This window comes from Perca flavescens, chromosome 22 (genome assembly GCF_004354835.1).
Source record: "Perca flavescens isolate YP-PL-M2 chromosome 22, PFLA_1.0, whole genome shotgun sequence".
NCBI classification, from domain to species: domain Eukaryota; kingdom Metazoa; phylum Chordata; class Actinopteri; order Perciformes; family Percidae; genus Perca; species Perca flavescens.
The window spans coordinates 15,463,310-15,490,311 of NC_041352.1; the positions used below are offsets into that span (position 1 = coordinate 15,463,310).

General features: G+C 37.8%; 3 protein-coding genes and 1 long non-coding RNA gene across 7 annotated transcripts; 3 read left to right on the forward strand and 1 right to left on the reverse strand.

The window, feature by feature from the left end:
• Positions 1–442: 442 nt before the first annotated feature.
• On the reverse strand, positions 443–2,499 carry si:ch211-161h7.8 (thiosulfate:glutathione sulfurtransferase). 3 transcript variants are annotated; one of them, XM_028569616.1, is made up of 4 exons: positions 2,426–2,499; positions 1,543–1,665; positions 1,296–1,458; positions 443–909 (listed from the first exon to the last, which is right to left on the reverse strand). In XM_028569616.1, the coding sequence occupies exons 2-4, from the start codon at positions 1,631–1,633 to the stop codon at positions 855–857; spliced, it is 309 nt and encodes a 102-aa protein (XP_028425417.1). In that variant the 5' UTR covers positions 1,634–1,665; positions 2,426–2,499; the 3' UTR covers positions 443–854. The 3 variants fall into 3 exon arrangements, with proteins under 3 accessions (XP_028425417.1, XP_028425415.1, XP_028425416.1); XM_028569614.1 differs by having other exon boundaries at positions 2,224–2,462; XM_028569615.1 differs by lacking the exon at positions 2,426–2,499 and adding an exon at positions 1,760–2,214.
• Positions 2,500–3,771: 1,272 nt separating this feature from the next.
• Positions 3,772–6,682, forward strand: LOC114549234 (cystatin-B). Of its 2 annotated transcripts, XR_003691521.1 has the most exons (4): positions 3,772–3,948; positions 4,072–4,173; positions 4,556–4,738; positions 6,303–6,682. XR_003691521.1 is itself a non-coding variant. In XM_028569464.1 (3 exons), the coding sequence occupies exons 1-3, from the start codon at positions 3,877–3,879 to the stop codon at positions 4,682–4,684; spliced, it is 303 nt and encodes a 100-aa protein (XP_028425265.1). In that variant the 5' UTR covers positions 3,772–3,876; the 3' UTR covers positions 4,685–5,075. The 2 variants fall into 2 exon arrangements, 1 of the variants encoding a protein (XP_028425265.1); XM_028569464.1 differs by lacking the exon at positions 6,303–6,682 and having other exon boundaries at positions 4,556–5,075.
• A 9,477-nt stretch (positions 6,683–16,159) lies between these two features.
• LOC114549193 (cystatin-B) lies at positions 16,160–18,789 on the forward strand. Its single transcript, XM_028569418.1, has 3 exons — positions 16,160–16,307; positions 16,422–16,523; positions 18,451–18,789. Exons 1-3 carry the CDS (start codon positions 16,236–16,238, stop codon positions 18,577–18,579), a joined length of 303 nt encoding a protein of 100 aa, XP_028425219.1. The 5' UTR covers positions 16,160–16,235; the 3' UTR covers positions 18,580–18,789.
• Positions 18,790–26,085: 7,296 nt separating this feature from the next.
• Positions 26,086–26,696, forward strand: LOC114548930 (uncharacterized). Its single transcript, XR_003691467.1, has 3 exons — positions 26,086–26,207; positions 26,349–26,476; positions 26,606–26,696. It is a non-coding gene; the product is annotated as an uncharacterized LOC114548930 (long non-coding RNA).
• Positions 26,697–27,002: the final 306 nt, after the last annotated feature.

Here is a 27,002-nt window from a genome sequence, read left to right on the forward strand (position 1 = left end):
ACACACACACACACACACACACACACACACACACACACACACACACACACACACACACACACACACACACACACACACACACACACACACACACACACACACACACACACACACACCTTTTGCAAATAACCCCGATGAGGGAGGATGGAGGGTGAAGGTGAAATGGGATTTGCTTTCCTTCTGAATGAGGCATTTATGGACCTTGTGCAGACTGGGCTCCTGACAGCTGCTCACAGAGCGGTTACTCACAGGATCCATACCTGCCTAGACCAATACCTGTGTGAAGGTCAGGCCTGAGAGGGCTTCGCTCCAACAATAATAAAAATAAGGAAAGTGGTAGGAATAATGGACACAAAAGTTGGATTTTTGAAATTTTGCTGCCATCTAGTGGTCTGGAGCTCTAACTGCTTTTATACCACAAACTCACAAGCTGTTTCCCAAATCCAAACTACACATTTATTTAAAGCAGGGTTTGAGTATGTATGTCTGAGTATGTTCACACTCGAAAAGAGACAAAATCAAGAGCACTCAAAACTTGCACAAAAGGAAATGGAGAAACTGGTTAAGGATGCTGATATTTTTATGATGCTAAGTACAAAAACAGTAAACTACGACAATTACTATATAGCTGAAAAAATTGAAAAACAATAGTGTGTAGTGTGAAAGGGACAAACTGCAGGTCTACAAATCCATTCAAAGACAAGTTAAAATGTGTATATAATTTAATGTGAATCTGATTTGTAACTTATAAACAGTCAAGTCAATGTTGCTCAAGACATCACTCATTTATATTCTGTAGTTTTGTATTAGCTGTACTTTTGATATAGAGGTAAAGCGCAGCATTTAGTCCGGATTCATTTTCCTTCTTGCTCTGCCCACTCACTGTACCCTCCTTTATAATGTCTCGCCCTGAGAAAAAGAAGCATAAACAGAAGAGCTTAGTCTCTAATCACTGTTATTTGTTTTTCTAGTATAAAGGTCATACAGCGTTTAACACACCAAAGCAGTGTCAGAGGACATTGTACTCTAGTCCCAGCACCAGGACGGATTAATAATTACCTAACAACACATGAAATATGCCATTTATAGTGCTACATATCTCCACTACAGCACATTATGTGTTTTAGCAGGATCCATATTATCTAGCATGATTGAAATCAGAGAGTTTAACAGTGGAGTCACTTTTATTTTTTGCTCTTTAGGTAATACCTGTCGCCTTCGACCTTTAATGGGCCATGTAATAATTGGACTACTGGATGTTTCATGTGTACACAATAACATCTGCTGTCATTTACCTGCTAAATCCCAGCTGACGGGCGATGTTCAGTGCTTTGGCGCTCCTGTTGCCACTTTTGCAGTGAAACACAATGTTGTCGTCATCTTTCCCAGGATTCTTCACTTCAAACGTCTGCTTAAAACGCTCTGGGGACAGCTTCAGAGACTCCTCCAGGTTGCCCACTGATATTCAAACACAAACAATATGAGAGTAAAAGCACATAGAAAACAAACTCTTCTTCCCACTTTGCACGTGTTAACACTTACGTGGGATGTTGACAGCATCTGGAATGCGCCCAGCCTGGTATTCATCAGGATTTCTTACATCAAACAGCTGAATGTCTCGGTTGGACAGCATTGTCTTCAGCTGAGAGTAGGTCACCACTGAAGCTGAGGGGGAAACATAAAAGATATACACTTTACCTATTAAGTTAAAAATCATCAAATTTTTTAAACTGATGCCTATAAAAACCTATAAACTCACCATCCATTGATTCAATGATAACCTTGGTTAATTAAGCATATAGTGCTGGTAAGTGCTGTGAGGATAAACTAGATCCTTTCCCTACTGACGGACTATTGTTGTCCATTTGAAACAAAACTGCCAGAGTCAACCAAACTCTCTGTTTCAAACAATCACACGAAAAACACACTCTGCAGTTCATTCAGTTTGACAATAGGCCTACTGGCAGGAGCTTTACGCAAAAAGCAGCCTCTGATAATATAAACCACTACAGTGATAACTACACATATTTGGTAACCACCAACATACGACAGCAGTGGTAAACACTCAAAGAACTCTTTAAAGCGACATTTCACAGCTGTAATTATGATACCCAGCATATAAAGAGACAGTAATGTAACGTTAGGCCAACAGTTATATTACTGGGATATTAAGGTGATTACTGTTGGACACAGCCAAAGTACAACAGGAGTTATTTTTTTTACCGCTGTCGGATGTATCTCCCCATTTGGGACTTGAGGTTGTAAAAGTGCGTAAAACTGAGCCAAATGTCGGGTAAGACCTGCGGTTCACTTCCGCAACGACCTGGCAGAAACCTCGAGACAGAACACAAGAAAACATCGTGAAGACAAATGCCCCGTGCAGAACGTTGCGCAGACTGCTGAGAAGCGAACACATCCTACTCACTGCAAGATTATGCCGCGAGACCATCTGCATATACTATATGCGCGAGACTTTCTTCTTCTTCTACTTAAAAAATGTCCCACAAGAAGGGCTACATTTGACGCTTAGCAACTTTACACGCCACCCTCAGGTTGGAAAGGTTATAGACTAGGTTTCATCTTTTTCTAATAGACCTTTTTCACGGCAGACATGTTGACATGTCATAGTAGGAAAACCACAGGTGTATTCAAAACCATTAGTGATGGCTGCATTCCACTTAGGAGAGGCCCTGGTATTGTACATGCTGACTCACTGAAATAGCTTACTGGGACACTTGATGGAATTGAGCCATAAGGTTATCAATTTCAGCTGTGCTTTTCCTACTATGACAAATCAAAATGTCTGCTGTGAAAAGGTCCATTAACTATGAGGAGGAGTACCTCTGCCCCATCTCATGACATACATGTCTGTACAGGGAACATTAATGTTGGTTGAACTGGTCGCAATTCATAGACATATATACAATGTGGTGATAGGTTATGAGTGGGCATTGGTAGGAGTGATTCTTCATAGGAGTCAGCAGGAACCGATTCAACACAAAAGCCTAAAGACAGTGTTGTAAAACATGGGTCAGGTGGCTGAAAATGGAACTGGACATATTTTATTCTGTTTTGCACTGATGAATCCAGTTATAATGATAGATGAAAATCACACTTGACCAGCAGATGTGCTCATCAGGTTTCTCATTTGCTCATTTGTACATCTCCAACACATAGTGGTCAGAGAAGTCAGCTGAATTGGATCATGTTATTTTATGCACATTTGCCGGTGAAATTGAATTAATTCTTCTAGAACTGGAAAACCCAGTGGATGGATACATGATGGAAAAACGGTATACCTTCCAAGCTGGGTGTTAAGATGAATGGAACACTTGATTGATCTGCACACAGCAGAATGACTATGAAAAGAGGAAATACAAGGAACACAAGTTTTATGATTTATGAGAGTCCAACCAGTCTGTATCATGGATGTATAGGCCTAATAAAACCGTACCAGTCAAATCTGTATTGGCTGAATTGGCTGAATTGAGTCAATTCCCAGCAGTGTTTTGAACGGGATAGTCAGCTGTCACATCCAAACACAGCCACGCCTTGGACTAAACCATATGGCTGTATGAGGGAGAAACAAAAATATATATATAAAATATATTTAAGAGACTTTCTTCCTGATACTTTAAACGATTAACACTCGAGATATACAAGTAGTTGTAATAGTTTATTTACAATTCGGATATGTTATTTGTTGTCTAGTCGGTTTGTGACATTCAAAAAGTAAACACCCCTACGCCGATGGTATGATTCAAAATAGGAGTCATTACTGCGTAATGGTTATTACCGATTTAATTTAAACGCCTCACTGTCAAACTGCATCGTTTTCTTTCGTCTTTTTTTTTTTATATCTACGCCACCAAAACGATGGCGATGAAGCGTGGAGGTACTGGCCCGCCAGCGGATGCCGACGAAAAAGTTCAGAAGCTCTGTGATCACGTAAGTAGAAAAAAAATAACTGTATTTACACGTTGACTTTCTTCCCTCAAAACTAACGTTATCCCCACACAGTAGACACGACTTGTATTATTTTGATGTTGCTATGATTTCATTTTTACTCAGGTAAAGGCCAGTGCAGAGGCAAAAGCAGGGAAGACGTATGATGTTTTCACAGCCAAGAGCTACACGAAGCAGGTAGTGGCTGGGACCAACTACTTCATAAAGGTAAGTTTTTATTTGCAAGGCAAAAAAAGCACAACAGCAAAACCACGCAGAACCTCGAGATTCATAGCATCACTTTGGTTTGCAGCAGATGAAAAAGCTCTAAAAACCCAGTGTGCACTCCGCTATCTGCCCAGCACCAAACAGCAGACAGACACAAACCTAGTGGAGCATTCAGCAGCTAAAGAGAGGGAATGTTGGATTTACAGTTCAACATAACTTCAAAATAAATGCTATAACGTTGCTACATGTCTGCTGGATGTATTAACTATTTCCTAATAAGTTAGACATAGAATAAAACCAGTGTTGTGCTTGTTATTTCTGCTACTTTTTCTAAATGGCCAAGACCAAGATCTTATGTAACTTTACTTTTCCTTCCTTGCAGGTCCATGTGGGAGGAGACGAACATGTTCACCTCCGTGTTCATGAAAAACTCCCATGTTATGGAGGAGAAATAGAGCTGAGTAATATGCAGCACTCGAAGAGCCACCAAGACCCTATTGAGTACTTCTAATGGGATTCTGAACCAAACAAAGCATCAGTGCCTACAGGCTGCCATCTCATTATAGTCAGTTCTGATCAAATTATCCTTTTTTAATTATATAAAATAATGCTCCTATAAAAAATATGCAGTTCCCTTTCCTAGCATGTTATAACAGACATGTGTCATACTGTAGATCATGTAAGGAGTATGTCAAAATGGAACTACGTTAACTATATTAAACGTTAAGGTTTTTTAAAAAAACGTTTTACTTGCCCAACGTAAATTTTTACTGGCCCCTATACAAATTGATTTTTATTAGTGGTTATCAAATAATGACAAAGACTCAAGTAAATTGTTGTATTTGATCTTAATTTACAATGAATAAACATCATGAACAGTGTCATAGATGAGTTAAAGTTCATACTAAAAGTGGAGGCTATTATTTTAAAAAGAACTAACAAATCTAATTGTGATAACTAACTTAACTATTTCTACTATGTCATAGAGTTTTGAGTTGGAACTTTTAAATTATTTTGTTTCTAAACCTACAAAATGATGACCCTAAGATGCTATTTTACAAGCTGTAGTGGTCATATTTCACCGGACCCGCGTGAGCTCAGTTTCCATAGGAAATCAGCTGTTGAGGCTTTCCTCCCTATTTGTCACTCTGGCTGAGGAGTAGGGATGGACGGATTGATACAGTGGGATCGGAAACTGCGATACTTAGAACCTACTTATTTGGTATTGATTCCTTTAAACAATAATTTGATAATAAAATATTACACAAAACGTGGGTAGCTGCATCACATTTAAATGTTTTCAGCGCTTTTGTATAATGTTTGTGCCAAAACAGCCTGTGTCCTGTCACGTGACTGGAAACCTATGTGACAGAACCTAGTGTGCACTGTGCAGCCGTGGCGTGCACGCCCAATTCCACGTGTTCCAGATGAGATGCACTATTTGTGATAAAAAAGTGGCACACAGCAGCTACAGCAGCAACATGTGTAACCTCTTCAAACATTTTAAAACAACACACCCTGAAAGTTGGATACTGAACAAAAGCATGAAGAATGTAAAAAGGTTTCATACATACCTGGTGAAAGATGACCACATATCTTAAAAGTGTTTTATGCACGGTATCTGAGCCGTGAAGCTCCCCCAGCCCTTAAGACATTTGGATGAGTCATGCAGTCTATAGATACCTCCATATTGTTTGAACAATACTGTGTAAACTAAGCACACATTTATGAGTCACACCCACTGCACTGGAGGTGAATCAACTTGTTGACTTTGTTTTTATAGTATGAATATGAAAAAAAACTACATACATTTGATCCATCTTTCTAAAAATATGTCATGACGTTTTAGTTCACTGCAATTATTGATGCATTTAACAGCAATTTAATGACTTTATTTATTTAAGCAATCTAAAAAATCAGTTTTAAGGTATATCTATCAACCTCTTTAATAAAGAACTATTCTGTAAGTCTGTTATTCTGGTACGCAGCACAGGCTACATTGTCTTAACCCACAGGTAAAAACATACAATCACATTTATATTCTGCATTCAGGTGCTCTCACATAAACTAATCTGTTGACCAAGCTGACTAAACTGTAGCCGTCTCTAAGACTTTTTACCTCTATTCAGTCACCAGTCCGTCAAGCTCCTGAAGTTCGCGGACGACCACACTCATTGGAATCATCTCTGGGGGGGACAAGTCTGCCCACAGGTGGGAAATTGACCACCTGGTGACCTGGGAAGTCAGAACAACCTGGAGCTAAACGCTGTGAAGACAGTGGAGATGGTTGTGGATTTTAGGAAGGATGCAGCAACCACCCGCCCCCCATCACCGCCCCAGTTTTAGGGTTAGCGCTACTGCTTCAAGTGTGTTTTATTATCCATCTTAATTTTTTTTATTAATTATTGCATTCTGTTGTTTTTATGTTCATTCTATGTCTGCTTATGTCATGCAATTTCCTTATTGTACAGTAGGCCTATTTCTTGTATTAAAGGCACGATACAAATATTATTTATACAAAGTATTATTACTGCTTTTTACATATAAATACTGTGGTGGCAAATTTTATTTAACCATTTGTTTAATGATATTAACCATTTGTTTAAAGATTGTTTTAAACCTCCACATAATCCTGTTCCTTCCTGTAGACTTTTAAAGCACCAGAGAGGGGAAACAGCTACCGCCGTCAACTATAGCCTAGAGAGTTATTTAGTTTGAAGCTCCTCACATTGTTGACTTTTTGCTTAGATAGAAGTGGAGAAGGCCGATGACTGTTTACGACAGTGAGAACTACGTAGGTTTCTGTCTCCTGAGATAAAACTGTTGTTTAGGCTAATGTTAAGAACAGAGAGCAGAGGGTGAAGGTGAGACAATGGTTTGACTGTTAATGATGTCCTCTCTTCAACTATGAGCATGCTAAAGACATTTAGAGGGGTGGCTTAACAGAGGTCTTCACTATATGATGTTTATTCTGTTAATTCTCAAACAGTCGTTATTTGTTTTCATTTTGATCATTGATATTACTAAATGCTGCTGCTTCAAGGAAAACTTCCACCACAGTTTGGCGTTGTCTAGCAGGACGGTTGAGTTAACAGAGAAAAGAGCTCCGTTGGGTCGCTGATATCTGGCTATCCAGGGATCAAAAATCACCTGCCTCATACCTCTAAACCTTTAAAAAGGTTTTTCCAGACAGAAGAGGGTTAGGACCGCGGAGCGCTCTTGACTGTTTTCCACTCAGATAAAAACGAATAGGAGGAGATTTCAAGCAGCACGGTAAGATAAAATTGATTAATTACAATTGGATTGTGAATTCAAGGTTTGTTGAAAACATTCTAAACAAGCAACCATAGCTAAACGAATTAAGTAATGAATAATTGGCGAAATCATTCTCTTTAACTAAAGAGAATAAATGAAACTAATTCTGACTTTTGGGAAGTGAGTAACTGGGTATTTCTTTTGGGTCATTAGATAGGACAAAGATATAACTGAGGTTATGAATGACATCTTTTGGCAGACACGGACGTCGGACATATTTATGATTGAATTCTTATATGGTGATAAGACAATTGATTGACGGACAAGACCAGTAAGAGAACTGGCAGAACAGTAGGCAAGGCCTAAAAATTAATCTACGAAACTGATGTTTCTTGATTAAAGAGGCGTACTGCAGAGTAAAAAAAAAAACAAAAAAATAGTTAACTATTTAAGAGATTTTTGACTGCAGGGTCGCACCGGGTTTTTCATACAAGTTTCCCGAACAAAAACAAATAGTCTAAACTCTAAACAAGTTCTGGACCCTTTAAAGACAACCTGCAGGACGGTCTGGGTTGTAACGATACTCTAAACAAGTTCTGGACCATTATAAGGACAGCCTGCGGGATGGTCTGGGTTGTAACAATACTCTAAGAGAGCCTCTTGATTATTTAGAGACAGACTAAGACATAGTATACTATAAGGTCCAAGGGTCAATCATGGAAGAAGAAATTCCCCGTCCCAGTGATGCAACTGGACCCATTGTGGGTGAATGATTCATAAATATAGACCAGAATGTTTACGATGTCTGTCATACTGGTCAAAAAGCTTTGGCTTTCCGAGAAGCGGATCTTTGTGTACAAAGACACTGAGAATGTTAAAGCAAGATTTTAGAAGAAGTAGAAAGAAAATTAATGGGAAAATCAATAATTAAGACAGAGGATTTAAAGCTACTGAGTATAGGAAAAACAAAGAATGTTTTAAAATATAGATAAAATAGTGATTCAGGAAAGAATGCAAAAACACACATGCACCAATAACCTCCTCATCAGTTCTAACCAAAGCCCATGTTCTGAGCTTTCTCTAAAAACCAGGAAGACAAGCTGGAGAAACCGAGGGACGAAGAGGACACAGACTCAACAATCGGACAGGACTGACAGCATCCGTCACACCTGCATCGGGTGGAAAGACCAACGAGTACGTGAGAAAACCATGTTTGAAGCGTTCATCTGCATGTTACAACAGGCTGGTGGGCAACATATGGAGCGCGGACCCGAAAAAGGCCGCTCCCACGAAGGACGTGGTCGAGCCAGAGAAGTGCCGAGGCGGGTACCGTGGGCAAAATGATCAGCCCAACAACCCAGACCAGTGTTGGTACTGCAAGGACTTTGGACATTGGGTATGTAACTGCCCAAAGAAAAAGCAAAAAACACCTCAGACAGAGAACAACACCTGTCCCTCTGTTTGACTGAGTCCAACAGCTGATGAGGAAGGTAGTGCTGACACACACACACACACACACACAAACACACGCTTCATGCAATGAAGAAATGCTTTGCACTGATACACTGTTTTTGTTTTTGCTATTAGGGACAATTGATAGGTTAGAAAGTTCTGGAAAATAATCTATTCAGTTAAACCATTATAGTATGTTATCTTCTGAAACCTGCAAGAAAATGCCTACTACTGAGTGTAAAGATAAAGGGGTTCCACTCACATAACTTGATTATAAGAGCTAAAGATTTGACACTGAAGATTATTTGGTCGATCTATTTGGTCAATTGGGGCTGCAGGTCAAACAGTAAGAGAACAATTCTCTGTTCCTCTCTCCTGTACATGGGAAAAACAATTCTTGGTGTATGATTATGTCCACTTATTTGGTTTAGGTAGTGATTTAATGTGCACTTTTAACATTGGCTTAACCTCCACACCTGATGGATTGAGAATTTCTCGTAATGATGCATCTGACATAACCACTTTTGTTAATTACAGTGTGGCGAAAATGACCTCACTGAGGCAGCGTCTGTAATCAGCCCTGCCTCTGACTGCATGAAACCTGACAACCAATATCACCTTTTTTTTAGTGCCCAGCTTGTATTTTCTACTGTACATCTCTCAAGGCTGCATCTGCTTTTTATTCCTCAAGAAAAGTTTTTTTGGTGCAGTGGTGTTTTCATGTAAAAATGAACAGAATAGCAGCTTGTTCAGTTTAGTGTTAACGATTAGGATTTTTTACTTGAGCCGGTCACCTAAAATGTCTGTATACGTTCCTGATGTCACTGTAAGACTTTTTCTGCCAAAGCTATTGAAGCGCTCGTGAATATGAAACTGGCCATCACCATTCTTATGATATGTGTGTGTTCAGATTCTTAGGATCCTGAACTATAAAAGAAAGGAAAATGTTCATTGTTTCTTTTTCCCCCTCTTCCTTTCATCTGAGTGTCCTGAAAATTTGTTAGGCAGAGATTTGAAAATGTCTATTTGAAATTTAAGTCATTCTTTCACCCACAGGTCTTAGGAATGTTTATTTTTCTGCCCACTGGCTTTAAAGTTGTGCGACTTGATTAAAATCACTCTTTGGCTGACATATTTTTGTTGCAGCCTAAAAGTACGTATTTGTTTACAAATTATAATGGAACACGTACCATGTCAGTCTGTTAATCTCCCGACTACGGTAAAAACAAATTGGGACACCTGTAGTTAAGTTTAAGGAATCACAAATATTACATGCATTCCTTTTGGTCACTTTTTGACCCTGATGAAGATTACGTTGGAAAAGTTTTTTTGAAGAAATCTAAGGACGAGCATGAGTTTTCTTTTGTCTACTGGGATACACAAGTCCAGTGGCTGTTATCTTGACTGATAAACTACAGAAGTTTTTCAGAAATTCTAACTCAAAAGCTCACATTCATGTTTCTTTGTCTCCAACAGAAGCGGAGACAGACCCAGGACACCTTGTGACTATTTGTAAAAATTGACTGACTGGACTGACACGATTGATAATGTGTTTATTTGTCTCCACCGAAAGGAGACTATGGAAAACCCATACAACAACAGCGTATGCCTTGTATTCACAGTGTTCAGATATTCAGTGAACGTGTGACTACGACAGGCACATTCGCACGGTAAAAACGACATTTTTATCTACTGATGTTACACCACTTTTTGTCTCAGGTACAGCGTTATCTCTGGACAAAACACACAAATGTGATGTGGATTGATAGACAAATTGTCAACCTGTAGTCATCAAGCTGCGTTCGGACTACAGGCCCCAGAATACATCAGTACACGCTAAAATAGGAAGTAATCGACAGAAATCCGACCGTGTTTTTAACTCTTTATTGACGGATGGGGTTTATAGTTCCGTGTTTAGATTCTCTAGCACGTACACTTATTCTGTCAAGTAACATAAATAAGAAAAATCATTTTTATTACAAATGTTAAAGTTTTGTTTTATTCAGGACCTTCAAGCAGTAAATGCAGTAAGGTCTATGCTCGAGCACCTAAAGTCTTCCACAGCTAAACATAACATTCTGCAGGGAATGTTAAATGTTTTGATTCTCTGTGGTTTCGTCTAACATTTTTCTTTTCTCAGAGTTCCAGTAGAAAAGATAGTAGTAGTAAATATCATTTTATAGTTCTGGGTGATGGTAAGCTGTACACCTTGACACACCTTTGTGAGAAAACCATTGAGTTGTTAATTAATGATGCCATAAATTACAAAAAGAATAACTGTGTTTGTATGTACCCTGGAGAAATCCTTCTTTCTTTGAAAGAGGACAGCCAGAGGAGGAGACACACACACACACACACACACACACACACACACACACACACACACACACACACACACACACACACACACACACACACACACACACACACACACACACACACCACACAGAGATAAGATACAAGCTAAAACCAAACATGAGTAGTACAAGTGAAATTTTGGTTTAAAGAAATGATTTTGATATACATTCTTGTTGAATATTATATGATGTGATATGTTTCCCATAAAAGGTAAACAAATTGGATAAATAGATGTTCAAGTTAGAAGTGATTAGGTGTGTTTTATTAGGCTAAACACTTTAATTTGTAATGATTTTTGGAACTAGCAGATGGTAATTAGTGTTACTTTGGTTTGTAAACTATAGATGATATAGAAAATGACAAACAATGTATTTTGGGTAATTCGTCTTAGTTTAATGGTGATATTGAATAAATGAAGGTTGAAATGAGATTTAATCCTAAAAGTAGTACATTTCATATCATACTCTAATGAGTTTTTGAGTTGCTGTATCACAAATTGTCTAAACTACATTAGTTGATGTTGACGTTGAAACACTTTACTGAGGTGAATTTCATCTGAAGAAATTATTTATTGAGCTTTGGTTACTGATAAACAGGATTTGCTGTAAAACCCAGAATAATGTTAATGGCTACAATATTAAACAGATTATTTATATTGCTTTTGAGTCATGAGCTTTGTCATGTTTCAAATAGGAGGGATATAGTAGCAATGATAAATAAGGGGTTTAATAAATGGTAGGGAAAGTAGCAGAAATAAATAGTGTTTGTTAAATAATTTTAGTGTTAAAATATTTTTCTTTCCTCAGATATAGGTTGAATTTTCTAAAGATGTTTGAAAAATTTGTTGTGACATCACTGTAGCTATAGCTTGAAAGACCTTGAATAACCAAAGTGCTAGAATAGTTAACAATTGTACATTTCAAAAATCTAATTGTTTAGGTTTTATTGGTTCTGATCTGCTCTAAAGAATTTTGCTCTAAAGATTTTTTTTCTTTATTTATACATAGGTAGGGAGAGGCCCATAATAAAAAACACCTATTTCTTCCACGGCAGTATAAGGGAAATTATAGGTTAGGGTAGGTTATTGCGTGAGAATATTCTTCTGCTCTTTTGGCCGTAAGAATCCAGGTGTCAAGCCTGGGGATTCTGTGGGGATAACAACTTCAGGAGGAAGGATTGGCAAATAGACGGTGACCATCGAGATCCTTCCAGTGACACAGGGCAGTGAAGGTTCCAGGGAGAGTCACCTGGATAAACGCATCACTACAAAAGGTTCCGGAGGAGAAGAGGACAGGTTTTTCTACAACCTGCAACAAGTGACGAGCAGATCCTCTGCTGAGTCACCTACAAGGGAAATCGATTCAGAGATCAGCCTGACAGACGGCGTTTCTGTGCTATCTCTGAAATCAATCGGGGAAAACTGGAGTTTTTCTCACTGTTTGCAACACATTGAGAGAGGAGAAAAACGAGAAGTTTTTACAAGGAGGAAAAACCAGAAGCCACATACTGGTATTGTACCTTTTGACACAGCACATTCCTGAAACACACTAATGCTGTTGCAACTCTGACAACTTTGACACTCACAGCACATTCTTTGTTTTCTTTACACTGAGGAACTGTTGACATTCCTCTGTGACTCAGAGCAGTGTGCCTTGAAACACACACACACACACACACATGAAGCAGATGGACAGAAAGGACTGAAACAGGGACCCTTCAAGAAGAATGGGGGGGGGTTGCCTAATTTGTAGTGTGTTTATTCTTCGTTACTGCATTTATGGTTTTCTATTGCATTTATGGTTTTTTGCATTTTATTTTTGATGAGAGAAAAGTATGATAAATCACGTGTAACCATTCCTCCCAACATTTACATACACCAACACACTAGGGTGACTGGAGGAAAAGGCGAGTGATGCGTTCACTGCTTTCCATGTCAAGGAGAAAATGGTGGTTGGAATACAATAAGTACTAGTACAGAGCTAATATTACTGTAATGATTAAAACTATGTCCACTCTTATGTTCCAATAATAGGCATTGGGATGTTTGGCATACAAATGCTACTAAATTGGGGCTAATTGGGGTTTTGTACCTTATGTGGTCCTCATGACCACACAAACTCAACTGATAGATTACTGATAAAGAAAGTAAATTATTCCTAAACACCAATATTGTTAATATTGAACAAAGTTAAGTATAAAGACCTAGGCCATTTTGTTGTGTGCTTTAGAACTTAGGAAAAGTTCCTTGTGGATCTTTTATTACATTTAAGTAATTTCACCTTCCACATTTTGACGACACACATAAACACCACATTTGACTAAGACTTTTGAAAGATTATCTAATAGATACATTTTCTACTAGTGCATGACTTGGTATAGTTAAGAAATATATGCGTGATGTAGGTTATAATGATTTTTGTTATGTTTGTTCACTATTTTTTCGCTTACAGAAATAAGCTATTTTCAGTAATACCACACACATAGAATAACTGAATTTTATTTGTGCTCTGACAGCACGTAATGAGGTTAGAGACAAGGAGGGGTCAATTTGATTCTGATTCTTTTCAAATTTCACTCTGTGAGAGCTTTGATAATTGCACTAAGCGTGTTTCAATTGATTTATATTAAAATAACCAAAAGAGGGAAGCATTTGATGGCATTGGGTAAATTAATTACAGCTTTATGGAAAAATTTTAAACTTATACCATGTATTCAGCAACTTCGCCGTATGAGTTTGCAGTACTTGGGGTTTAACCATGGGTTGTCAATGGACTTTGAGCGGTACATGCGTATGGGTAAATATGAAATTAGTAAATGTTCACACTTCACACCAGGTTATTTTAATGTTTAAATACATAACACATTCTTTACACAAATTATAAGGCACTAGTCTGATTTGACATTAACCTGAGTGACATTCAGGTCCAGGGTTTTTAGCAGATTATGTTTGGTCTTCGGATTTGTTTTGTTTGCTATGTCGTTATCAAGAAAAAGAGTTCTTCATTCTTATGGTAAATATGATTGAGCCTTCTGACGTATTCCGTCTTTCTGAATATGATAATAATGTTTGGACACCATTTCTGATACTTTGTGAGACTGATTACATTTTTTTTAATTTTTTTTTAGACGTGAACGCTCGCCACTACCAAAAGGTTTTTTTTGTACCTCTTTGAAAAACAGCATTTGTTTCAATAGACAAGTATATCCATATGTTTGAATCTTAAGAAGTAAGGTTTGGTTATGTGATTAATTCTATAATAAGGGTTGAATCTTTAAAAGTAAAATTTATTTTTGTGATTATTTTGTAATCAAAAGGGTGAACTGTGGTGGCAAATTTTATTTTAACCATTTGTTTAATGATATTAACCATTTGTTTAAAGATTGTTTTAAACCTCCACATAATTCTGTTCCTTCCTGTAGACTTTTAAAGCACCAGCGAGGGGAAACAGCTACCGCCGTCAACTATAGCCTAGAGAGTTATTTAGTTTTACTAGCTTGAAGCTCCTCACATTGTTGACTTTTTGCTTAGATAGAAGTAGAGAAGGCCGATGACTGTTTACGACAGTGAGAACTACGTAGGTTTCTGTCTCCTGAGATAAAACTGTTGTTTAGGCTAATGTTAAGAACAGAGAGCAGAGGGGAAGGTGAGACAATGGTTTGACTGTTAATGATGTCCTCTCTTCAACTATGAGCATGCTAAAGACATTTAGAGGGGTGGCTTAACAGAGGTCTTCACTATATGATGTTTTGATGTTTAGATTTTAGGTTAGAACGACATTTTCAGTTGTGCTGCGTGTACTTTTGAAACTGTTTTCTCCATTTGCAAATGTAAATAAATACTCAAAGACCAAACTTTGGTTTAATTCTCAAACAGTCGTTATTCATTTTCATTTTGATCATTGATATTACTAAACGCTGCTGCTTCAAGGAAAACTTCCACCACAATACCTGCAGACTCATTTCAATGAGGCCTGTTAATCAGCTGCATGAGTTTCAGATTCAGAAATTTGTGATCTGTGTCATGATTAATTATATTAATGCTTACATCTCGCAAAAACAGAATTTATCTAAAGAAATCACATATACAACTAGCCTATCTAGTAAATAAAACGTATAAAGTAAATATTAATTGACATTAGTTATATTACATGTTTTAGTAAAATATCAAACTAACAATGACAAAACTAAAATGTTCAAATGTATTTATTCATCTTCTCCTCTGGTGGTCAACAACTGGAGTTTTAGCAGTTGTAGGCTATACATTACTGCCACCTAACCATGGATGTATTGTCTTGAACCAAATGCATAAGTGCAATGCATTGTGGGTGATATTCACCTCTGGATTGATCATCGTTCACTCGCTCCCTCAGCCCTCCGAGAGTCGAGCGGCTTAGGAGAAGCGAACGAGGACATGTGGAACCACTATTGAAACGCAGCCAAAAACATCCAAAGTCCATCCTCACCTGCTCCATCATCACCATAGTATGTAGTACGTGTTGCACAGCAGAAAACTGTAAAAAGAGGAAAACACAAGTTTTTCATGACGTTTCCAACCAGTCTTTATCATGGATGTATTATAAAACCAGGCAAATATGTACTGGCTGAATTGGCTGAATTGAGTCACTTCCCAGCAATGTTATTGAACAGGGTAGTCAGCTGTCACATACACAGCCGCGCCTCGGACTAAACCATATTGTCTGTAAGAGGGAGAACAAAGAGACCTATTCAATATATTTTAAGAGACTTCCTTCGTGATGCTTTAGACGATTAACACTAGAAATACCAAAACATAACTGTAATAGTTCTATGAAACTCAGAGACGGTATGTGTTGTTTTAGTCCGTTTGTGACACCGTTTAAAAGGTTAACACCCCTACGCCGATGGTATGACCCGAAATACAGTCATATGACTCCCTGACTATTTAATCGCCTCACTGCCTCAGACCACATCGTTTTCTGTCGTTTTTTTGCTGCTTTTTGCCACTTAAAGCTGTCACAATGCCAATGATGTGTGGAGGAACTTCCCCTCCGGCTGAAGCTGACGAAGAAATTCAGAAGATTTGTGATCACGTAAGTAGATACAAAGGAATAGTATATACGTTGAGTTTCTTCTCTCAAAACTATCCCCGCACGTAAACACGACTTGTATTATTTTGATGTTGCTATGATTTCATTTTTACTCAGGTAAAGGCCAGTGCAGAAGCAAAAGCAGGGAAGACGTATGATGTTTTCACAGCCAAGAGCTACACGCAGCAGGTAGTGGCTGGGACCAACTACTTCATCAAGGTAAATTTTATTTACAAAAAAAGCATAATAGCAAAACTACGGAGGCCCTAAAGTCCTGAAAGATGAGATTTCTTTTTCAGGACTTCTGGAGCTCCCTCCAGAACAGATCGATGACTAGAAACGACTTTTACTCTGTTGCAACAAGATCAAGTGATATTTAAAGCGACTGCAGTCAATATTTCTTTTAAATAAACAATGGATCACATAACTAATTTTATGTAAAAGGTGTCACTTTGTAGTTATGAACCCACAGGAAAAGTCACCAAACCCCTAATTTCTATGATCTAGTGAGTTCTGCTGGTTCTGGTTTTCTGGCCCGTAACTTTACAGTTTTTTTCCAACTGCTTACACACGTTTTCAAAACTGTCTCCTTTTTTCAAAACTCTACACACAATTCCTAAAACTGCTCATGCAAAATGCCTCACATCTCCTTCAAAATGAAACACGGCATTCAAAATACCATAAACTCGATTCAAAATGAAGCATTTGCATCAAATGGCAAACACTTTTTTCATAATAGTACGGATATACCATGTACACACCGTTGTTCTAAATCTAATGCTCTTTTGTCTTTCATGTGTGTGTGTGTGTGTGTGTGTGTGTGTGTGTGTGTGTGTGTGTGTGTGTGTGTGTGTGTGTGTGTGTGTGTGTGTGTGTGTGTGTGTGTGTGTGTGTGTGTGTGTGTGTGTGTGTGTGTGTGTGTGTGTGTGTGTGTGTGTGTGTGTGTGTGTGTGTGTGTGTGTGTGTGTGTCCTCCCCTTGCTCTCTGTCTATTACTCTGACCTATGTATAGGTATAATATTAAAGCAATGATTGGTTAGTGTTCAATGTGTTTGCAAATGTGAACAGTGTGTGCCCTGGTAAATAAGTGTAGCATTTTGATTAATTGTGTTTAGAAATGGATAGCAAGTCACTTCCTGTTAGATTTTTGTGTCTTAGGTAGAGCATTGTGTGTAATGTTTTGAAAAGAGTGTTTTATGCAATTAAGAACTGAGTGAAAGGCTGAGAAATGGCTTATGGTTTTGGAGATTTGCTGTGTAGTTTTGCACTTTGAGTGAGAGGTTTCAAAAATCGTGTGACATGAAAAGATTTTGTGTGTAAGCAGTTGGAAAAAACTGTAATATTGTATTGGTTCACTCTCACCACTCGAGACTGTAGCATCATTTTTATTCGCAGCATGGTGAAAAAGCTCTAAAAACCCCAGTGTGCACTACCAAACAGCAGACAGTTAGACTCTAGCTGGTGAACACTGAAGGATCCACTTGTTAGTATTTTGTTGAATTACTAATGAGTAGTATTGTTTGATTGTTCTAGGTTTGCTTTAGATTAGTTTTTTTTGATAGTATTTTCTTTTGTAGCATATTTATTAGTTTTTGCGTAATTAGTATTTTGTTTTGTTTATGAATTTGTCACTGGGCACTCTGTTATATAGTTAGGTACAACCAGCATGCACCTAGGTGGGCCTATGTTTTATTTTAAATTTTTACCAGTTTAAGAGGCAACAAGAACCATGATTTCTTTATTCCTTTGTTTGCTTACTTTTGGAGAAATAAATCATGAGAAACTCAGAACTTTGCACAGAAGGTGGACTTCTTTGCCTGTGTACACCACATGCCCATGGTGAATCAGTAGTCCTTTGATTTAAGTTTAGGTTTGATTTTGATTTTACTGACAAATGGCCACTAGTAACTTAGTGGAGCATTTAGCAGCTAAACAAGATTTTTTTTCTCAGACCACTACAGAGCTTAAAGAGAGCTAATATTGGACTTACATTCTTCAGGGGGACATAAACATGACTTCAAAGAAATTCTAATGTTGCTGTGTCTACTAGATGTATAATTAGACATAGAAAACCAGTGTTGTGCTTTGTTTCTGCTACATTTTAAATGGCCAAGATCTTCTGTAACTTTACTTTTCCTTCGTTGCAGGTCCATGTGGGAGGAGATGAACATGTTCACCTCCGTGTTTACAAAAAACTTCCATGTCATGGAGGAGACATAGAGCTGAGTAATATGCAGCACTCCAAGAGTCACCAAGACCCTATTCAGTACTTCTAATGGGATCCTGAACAAATCATCAGTAACTACAGGCTGCCATCTCATTATAATCCGTTCTGATCCAATTGTCCTTTTTTTAATTCTAAAACAATGCTATATGCAGTTCCCATTTCTAACATGTTTGAACAGACTTTGTCATACTGTAGATCATGCTGTAATGTGTCAAGATGGAACTATGTTGTACGAGCTGAATAAATGAATGAATCAGATTGATTGTGGTATTAAGTGTTTCTTTTCTTTGTGAAATCCCGAAGATCCAGTCTGACATAGTTTACATAGATTTGTGTAATAACATTGGGCTACAACTAACTTATTTCCTGAATTTTTAAACATGCCTGTTTAGGCAAAAACTGTACCCACATAACTTATTTTAAACTCTGGAGATCCCCAAAGTTTCAAATGATGCAAAAATGGCAGGCTAAATTTGGGAAAATGAGTATACCCAAGAAGTATGAGCCTTTTCCCCAGTCCCTAAATAATGTACAGTAATATTTTTAATGAACACTGTTTCCTAAAGTATTCCTCAATCTGAACACTAGTTCACGGTTTATACATTTTAGGTATATTTTTCTGTTTAACATCATGTGGTACATTTTAGTAACTTATATTTCACCTATACATCATGCAACTTCAGTAAAGATCTGGAACAAGCTGATTCCTATAGGTGTGCTGTCATACAGTGTAATAAATTACTTTTCAACCTAAAGGTCCCTTTTTAAGAATGCATTTCAGTAGAAATATGGACTTCCAAGAGGTTAAATGTTGGCTAAACGTAAAGCAACATTTGTCAGTGTCGAGCCATAATATCTGCCCTATAACAAAAGTGCAACATAGTTGTGGCTTAAAAGTGCTGAAGTGATGAAGTGCCGTGACTTTATACCACAATAACAAATGTACAAAAATAATCACAATGATGAACATTAAACATATTTGAGAAGACATTATTGCTTTTTCATTTCCAATACATAGTCAACATGCACCTTAAAATAAAATGTGTATTCTTTAATGAATTTGATTATTTACACCAAACACTGCATCATTCAAAAGTAAATTTAGTTTGTTGCATTATAAACCATGTTAAGGTTTCAGGCTTCATACAAAGCTGTTGAAAGATGACCACATATCTTAAACAAAAGTGTTTTATGCACAGTCTCTGAGCCGTGACCCAGCCCCAGCCTGTAAGGCATTTGGATGAGTCATGCAGTCTACAAATACCTCCATATTGTTTGAACAATATTGTGTAAACTAAGCACACATTTATGAATCACACCCACTGCACTGGAGGTGAATCAACTTGTTTCATAGTATACAATACATGTATATATGTATATGTTAACATTGTTACATTGAATTTAATAATTTTTCTAAAAATGTCAAATCTATGGCAGTTATTGATGCATTTAACAACATTTAAATTACTTTACTAACTTTATCAATTTGTTTTAAGGTATATATATATATATATATTTCAACCTCTTTAATTAACCACAGTTAAAGTCTGTAATTACTTGGTATGCAGCACCGGTACTCAACCCAAAGGTTGAAACATAACTAGAATCACATTTATATTCTGCACTCTGGTGCTCTCACATAAACGTAACTGTTGAACAAGCTGACTAAACCGCCTGTGACTTTGTTTCTCCATTTTCCGGTGAACGTTTATACCACAAAACTGAAAATATTCTTCAATGGAAATTTGAATTAAATTAACTGAATCCCAATAATCTGATTAAAGATCAACACGTCAGACTTTAAAGGTGATAAATATTGATAAAAGTCAAAAACATAAGGCCAAATTGATTTTCTTGTTTGCTCACAATGTCCTATAACTGCATAGAAAGATTATGTGCCTATCTTACAGTGTCTGTGACTTATTTCTGTTATTACAATTGATTTGCTTGACATTGTAAGTTTTCTTAAGTCGCATCTTGCAGCAGCATGTATTGGCCACATTTGCCCATCAAGTCTTAGAGTCCTTTACACAGTTAAGGGTCTGTCACATCAAATTTGAATAAATACCATTTTCTTTTGTCCGACTGACCCAACATGTTGAGAGTAAGTTACTAACTTATGTTAACTCACTAACTCTGTAATTTGTCACTTGGTAATACATTTAAGTCCAAATGCTTTTGAATACTAGGTTAAAGTAGTGTTGTATTTTCACTGGCGTTTACTGCCAGTATTATCTGAGTTTCACTTACATTCTGTGTTATTTGCTCTGAAATTCCTCAACACTCACTAAAAATCACTAAAACATTCCTACAACAAGCAGGAACAGGACTATCTTCAAATGACTGAGGAGGCAGATGCCAGACCAGGCATTCAATTTTTGTGTAGACTAATTCAAGAAATTGACACTATTACAAGGCTTAGAAAACAAACAGCCACGCCATAGTCTGTGGGAAAAACTTAAAATCTGAACCTTTGACTCATGACTTTTTGTCAATAAATCTACTTCAAATCTTGTAGGTTCCAACAGAAACTTCCACTATCCTGAGATTTCAAGCAATGTGCAATCAGCCTTTTAAAACAACTTTGTGACATGATTTACAATCTAAGGATTTTTACAGCCACACAAGCTTTCAGCAAGACTCAATCAGATTTGACTTATTTCACTTTTTTCTCTTTTTAAACTGGACGTGGCATGAATTCAATACTTTCCACAAGGAACTTAATCCAAGGAGACCATTTTAATCCCTGCACATTCAAAATGAAGGCAAAATTCAATTATGGACTCAGTGACATTATATTTCATTTGTTAATGGTAACAAAAACCATGCAGGATGTGATTAAGAAAAAGGAACAGTAGTCACAAGATGAACAGGGATGTGACTCACGTGTGAAGTCCAGGGAGTAACAAATAGGCAGACACAAATTTAGCTGAGCACAGCTGCAGTGATTTGAAGTAACAAGTGTGGTTTGTGGTACAGTCAACAGTTTCAAGATTTCTAACTGTGGCGTGTAGGATTTGGTCTGGCTTGGGTCGGACGATTGCTTAAATATGATACAGATGTAGGCTATTTAAAGTATTCATAGATGGAAGACAACTTCCACAGGATTACTTGTAATACTTAATGTGATCATTTTCAAGTTAGGAGGAGCAGTTTCTTTCCTTCGTTTATTTGCATGTAAACTCAAAACTATATTTCATGCAAACGCCACATGTAAATACAGTATTTGTGTGAACATGAGGTCAAAATCAAAAGTAACACTCAGTATCTGGTGTGGCCAACTGCATTAAGTACTGCAGTGCATCTCCTCCAAATGGACAGCACCCATGTGGTGGGTGGTGTTTTTCAGAGTCAGTAAAAAAGGTCTTTACTTTCCTAATTTTTGGTAACGGCCCGCCTACTGCAAGTAAGCTGTTCTTGTCTTATCGACCATTCACAGGCACATGTTTATTGTTGGTTCATTGATCAAGCATGGAGAACTTTGTTTAATCGCTTCAATAAAAATCCTTAAAGTTATTTTGATTTCTACAAAATTATGATATACATGTTTCAATCAGGAGAGACTTCGTTTGCAGATATGCAAAGATATTTATTATACAACTGTATGATATTGAATGTACAAAGTCTTTTGGAGATTGGACTCCATCGAATTAATCTTCTTAAAGGGGTAGGAAATAGGAACATAACCCCCCGATGGAGTCCAGACACTGGTGGAGGCGGTGAAGAGACCAGAGACCGGACCGAAGAGGCAACGGAGCGGTCAGCCGGGAGAAACACAACGACCGGAGGCGGCAGGGGAGGAGGAGGGTCGAGCGCTTTGCCTGAAACGACAGCTGACAGCACAAGGAGAGAACAGATTTACAGTTTTTTCCAACTGCTTACACATGTTTTCAAAACTATGTCTCCTTTTTTCAAAACTCTACACACAATTCCTAAAACTGCACACACAAAATGCAAAATGCCTCACATCTCCTTCAAAATGAAACACTGCATTCAAAATAACTCATCTCAAAATGAAGCATTTGAATCAAATGGCAAACACTTTTTTCATAATAGTACATTTTTGGATATACCATGTACACACTGTTGTTCTAAATCTAAAGCTCTTTTGTCTTTCATAGGTTTATAGCTACATTTACAATGTTCCAGAGAGAAAGTCATCTGCTGAGAGTGGTTGAAAAGTGCACTGTAAAAAACAATCTAATGTTACAGTAAAACAGAAAATATTTATTGGGCACAACGTTACGTTTGGAAGAGTAGCTCAGTGTTGTATACAGTAGCATGAAACAAGAAAATACAAGTACAAACATATGTAAACCAAAGGTATCATTTTTAGAATAATGAATATGTGTGTGTGTGTGTGTGTGTGTGTGTGTGTGTGTGTGTGTGTGTGTGCGTGCGTGTGTGTGTTGTGAGTGTTTGCTTGTGTGTCGGGGCGGGGGTGTGTGTGTGTGGGGGGGGGACAGAATTGTATGCACTTTGTGCAAAACAAAGTCTGATTGATTTGTAATGCTGAAATAGTCATTAGATAGTTGCATGCAGTATGGACGCCACTATAAAGCTACTCAAGATGGGCTTCTCTCCCTGATCTCATCAGAGATGGCTCTCCTTCTTACTCTTCTTCCCTCCTCCTCCTCCTCGTTGTTATCCCCTGTCTCTTCCTCCTACTCCCCTTGCTCTCTGTCTATTGTTGGCATCTATTGTTCAAAACAGGAAAATCTGACCTTTGACCTATGTATAGGCCTATACTAAAGCAATGATTGGTTAGTGTTCAGTTATGACATAATGTTTTTTGCAAATGTGAGAAGTGTGTGTGTGCCCTGGTAAATAAGTGTAGCATTTTGATTGGTTGTGTTTAGAAATGGATAGCAAGTCACTTCCTGTTAGATTTTTGTGTCTTAGGTAGAGAATTGTGTGTAATGTTTTGAAAAAAGTGTTATGCAATTGAAAGCTGAGTGAAAGGCTGAGAAATAGCTTATGGTTTTGGAGATTTGCTGTGTAGTTTTGCACTTTGAGTGAGAGGTTTCCAAAATCGTGTGACATGAAAAGATTTTGTGTGTAAGCAGTTGGAAAAAACTGTAAAGCAGAGTTGTAAGGCTGTGATTGGCCCTTGAATCTCGTGGCCGAGTCTGATTGGTTTAACTGACAGCGTCCCTTCTTGAACAGCTGATTTGATTTAAGAATGAGTAGTGATTTGGTTAATGACGTCTTCCTGAAAGAATTTGCGCTGAGCTTCATTAAGTGCTCATATTATGCTCATTTTCAGGTTCATAAATTGTATTTAGAGGTTATATCAGAAAAGGTTTACATGGTTTAATAAAAAAAAACACACCATATTTTTGTTGTAGGCTACTGCACATTGCTGCAGCTTCTCTTTTCACCCTGTTTTAGCAACAGAGTAAGGCATCTCACTTCTGTTCCATCTTTGTTGGGAAACGCACATGTGCAGTAGCTAGGTAAGGATAACCAGCCAGTCAGAAGCAGAGTATGAGGGGGTGCCATTCTATCAGCTAGCCAAGCATTATAACGTATGTTAAAGTGCCGCACGTTCGTCATGGAAGTAAAGGCTGGACTACAATAGAGCTGTTTGGAGCAGTTTGTGAACAGTGTTTTCTGTTGGAGATGGTTTGGGGTGGACTTTAGGATTTTTCACTTTGTAAACCTATGATGTGCACAAAAAAGATATATGACACAATAAAGGAAAGGGGAAAAAGCCAAAAAGCACAATATGTGCACTTTAAAATATGTCCTGAAGACCTCTGAGTACTAGTTGTCAGAGATTGCTGATAAAAAAAAAGCATACAGTTTTGTCCCTGGCCCTACCTGGGGTGGATATTTCATGCAACATTATGTTTATTTTAAACTTGTAAAACTGGATTATTGAGCAGTAACTTTGTTGAGAAAGTAACTGATTCAACACAGTCTGTAGGAAACAAGGTAACGGTGAGTTGTCAAGATACCACCAATCACAACGGAAATAGCATTTGCTGGCGGTGGGTATTACAGTCGTTTATTCACATTTAAATAAATGATAAAGGGAAACCCTACCACCTTGACTAACACATTTTCTGCGGGAAACCCTGCCCATCTTAAATCAACAACGTGCATTTGTTACAGAATCCTGTTCCATTATTAAAAACTATTTAATTATTGTGGTCTCCTATTGCTCATTAAAAAGGGGATTATGGAAACAAATTTGTGTCAGAATAATTAAACAAAACTTGGTACTGGAGCAAAAAAGTAATCTCTGGAGCAAAACTATTAAAGCAATTAAGTTATACAAATTAATTAGCCAATGGGAACACATCCCTGAAAATGTATGATCAGTGCAAAAGAAGCAAAGGGAATTGTAAATAAAGACTAATAGTTATCATGATAATACAAATAATTTGTTTGCATTAATAAGGTTTACTTTAGAGATGACTGTCTTTTTTTTGCTTTATTAATAATAATAATTCTTATTTTAGTTTGACATTCAAGATGTTTTGATTATTTGACACAAAAGCTTATTTCTATACTTGTATACAATGTTAAAGCTTGAAAAAGAATATATTTTTCTACTTTTAAAAGGAGGATCCAACCAACCTATGTGCGAACAAAATACGCTCTTGGCATCGTCCCTATTTCCTTACCTCAGTGATCCTTACTCAAAAAATGGATATCTAAGTTTGTAAATGTATGGCTTATACTAAAATTTATGCAGGGAGGTTATTCTGAATTTGCCTTGTATTGCTGTGACCCATCAGTTATGTTTAGTTTTGTTCTTTCTTCTCGAATTTTACATGAGCACTTCTATGATGCTGACAGTGGATCTGGTTATTTGGCCTGGAGGATAAAGACAGTCCAGCGCAACACTGCAGTTCAGTCCCGGAGATGCTCAACCACCACTACCTATCAAGATCGTCCAAAGAGCAAGAGGGATTTTCTCCTAACTGACAAGCAGCTGTTTGGCAAGGAATGCTATGAGGTTATCTCCATATTGAATTGGTTGTCAAGGAGAAAATGAGGGCAACATTTCAATACCGTCAGACACTAGTTCAAGACCAGCAAAATTCCTCAACAGTCCTGGATGTTTTTCCACGTTTTCTCGATACAATTAATTTATTTATTTTTAAGTGAACAATGTGTATTTAAGGTTTACACTTTTAGTTACACAAGCATAAACATACTGAAAATGTGTGGATGGTTGCACGGCTACAACATTTTTTGTCACATACAGAAAACAGCTCCTCACTATCCGCTAGCTGCCTGTCCCCTGACCACACTGTAAAAAAAACGCGGTCTCTGAAGACAGCTCAGGCTCCACAAACGGCAACAAAAACAAACTGTGCCAGCCTGGCTCACGAACCATAACAAACAGTGTTCCAGCCAATAACCGACAAGAAGGAGCTGGTTGAGCCATCACTGCAGCAGCTTTAGCACGTAGGTTACTTCCACAATGCGTATTCATGACTCAACCAATTCCTTCTTGTTGGCACCTTTAAGGAGTTTCTTCTGTAGATTGATCACGACTTCACTGTGATGTTTGGAGAGGAGGAGGTTTCTAACAGATTCTTGGCCCCTTCTTGGTCTCAAAATGGCCCACTTACTTTAAACCCAGAATCCTGGCAGACTGCAAGAATTCTAATGAGTATGTTGAAGACCTCTTGTCTGGGCATCAATCCTCAGATGAGTCTGGTAAGCATCGCTCATTGTCTTTTTAAAACATTAATTTACTTGCCTGATTCCAAAATCTTGTATGTAGCATAATATGGATATATTTATTTTCACATGTAAGTCTTTCTTACAATGTTCTACTTTCTTCTGCTTTCCCCCTAGGCTGGGACAGTGACCTGTCAAGCATCCTACTGCTGGTTCACATACTTCCCCGTACTGCAAAAGGACCCAAGAAGAGTCCTAAAATTGGCTCACATCAAGCAGTCAAACATGTTGTGAGATATTTGAGGGTATGCAATGTTTTAATATGCTTTTTAATTTAGTTCTTTTCACAATGCCACTTTTTGTGAAGAGGCACATACGTTTTTAGTAATGTAGTGGGCCATTAAAATGGTTCCTCATGGTTCTGTTTTTTTCAGATTGGCGCCAGTGTTGAGACCTTCCTTGAGAGTTTGGAACCAGGACAGCCCATCGTCCTGTGTGTTGGTGCGGGTGAACAGGAGAACAACCTCCAAAGATTCTATATCATTGTTGACTACAAGGCCATCCCTTGCAAGGCTCAGTCAGCCCTGGCAGCTTTCGATGAACTCTTCAAGGCCCACTTCATCTTCAGTGTTAACTACCAAGAATCCCTTAACAGCCTTTACACATTTATCCAAACCACTGTGTTCAACATTGATGTGGGAAGTACCGAGGAAAGTCCCTGTGTGAAGGAGCTCAGAGCAAGACTGCTGAACACAAGTATCTGAGGTGACACACATCCTTGGATGCAAATAGGTTGATTTGTTTTATCTGCAAGTTACACCACAGAAGTTC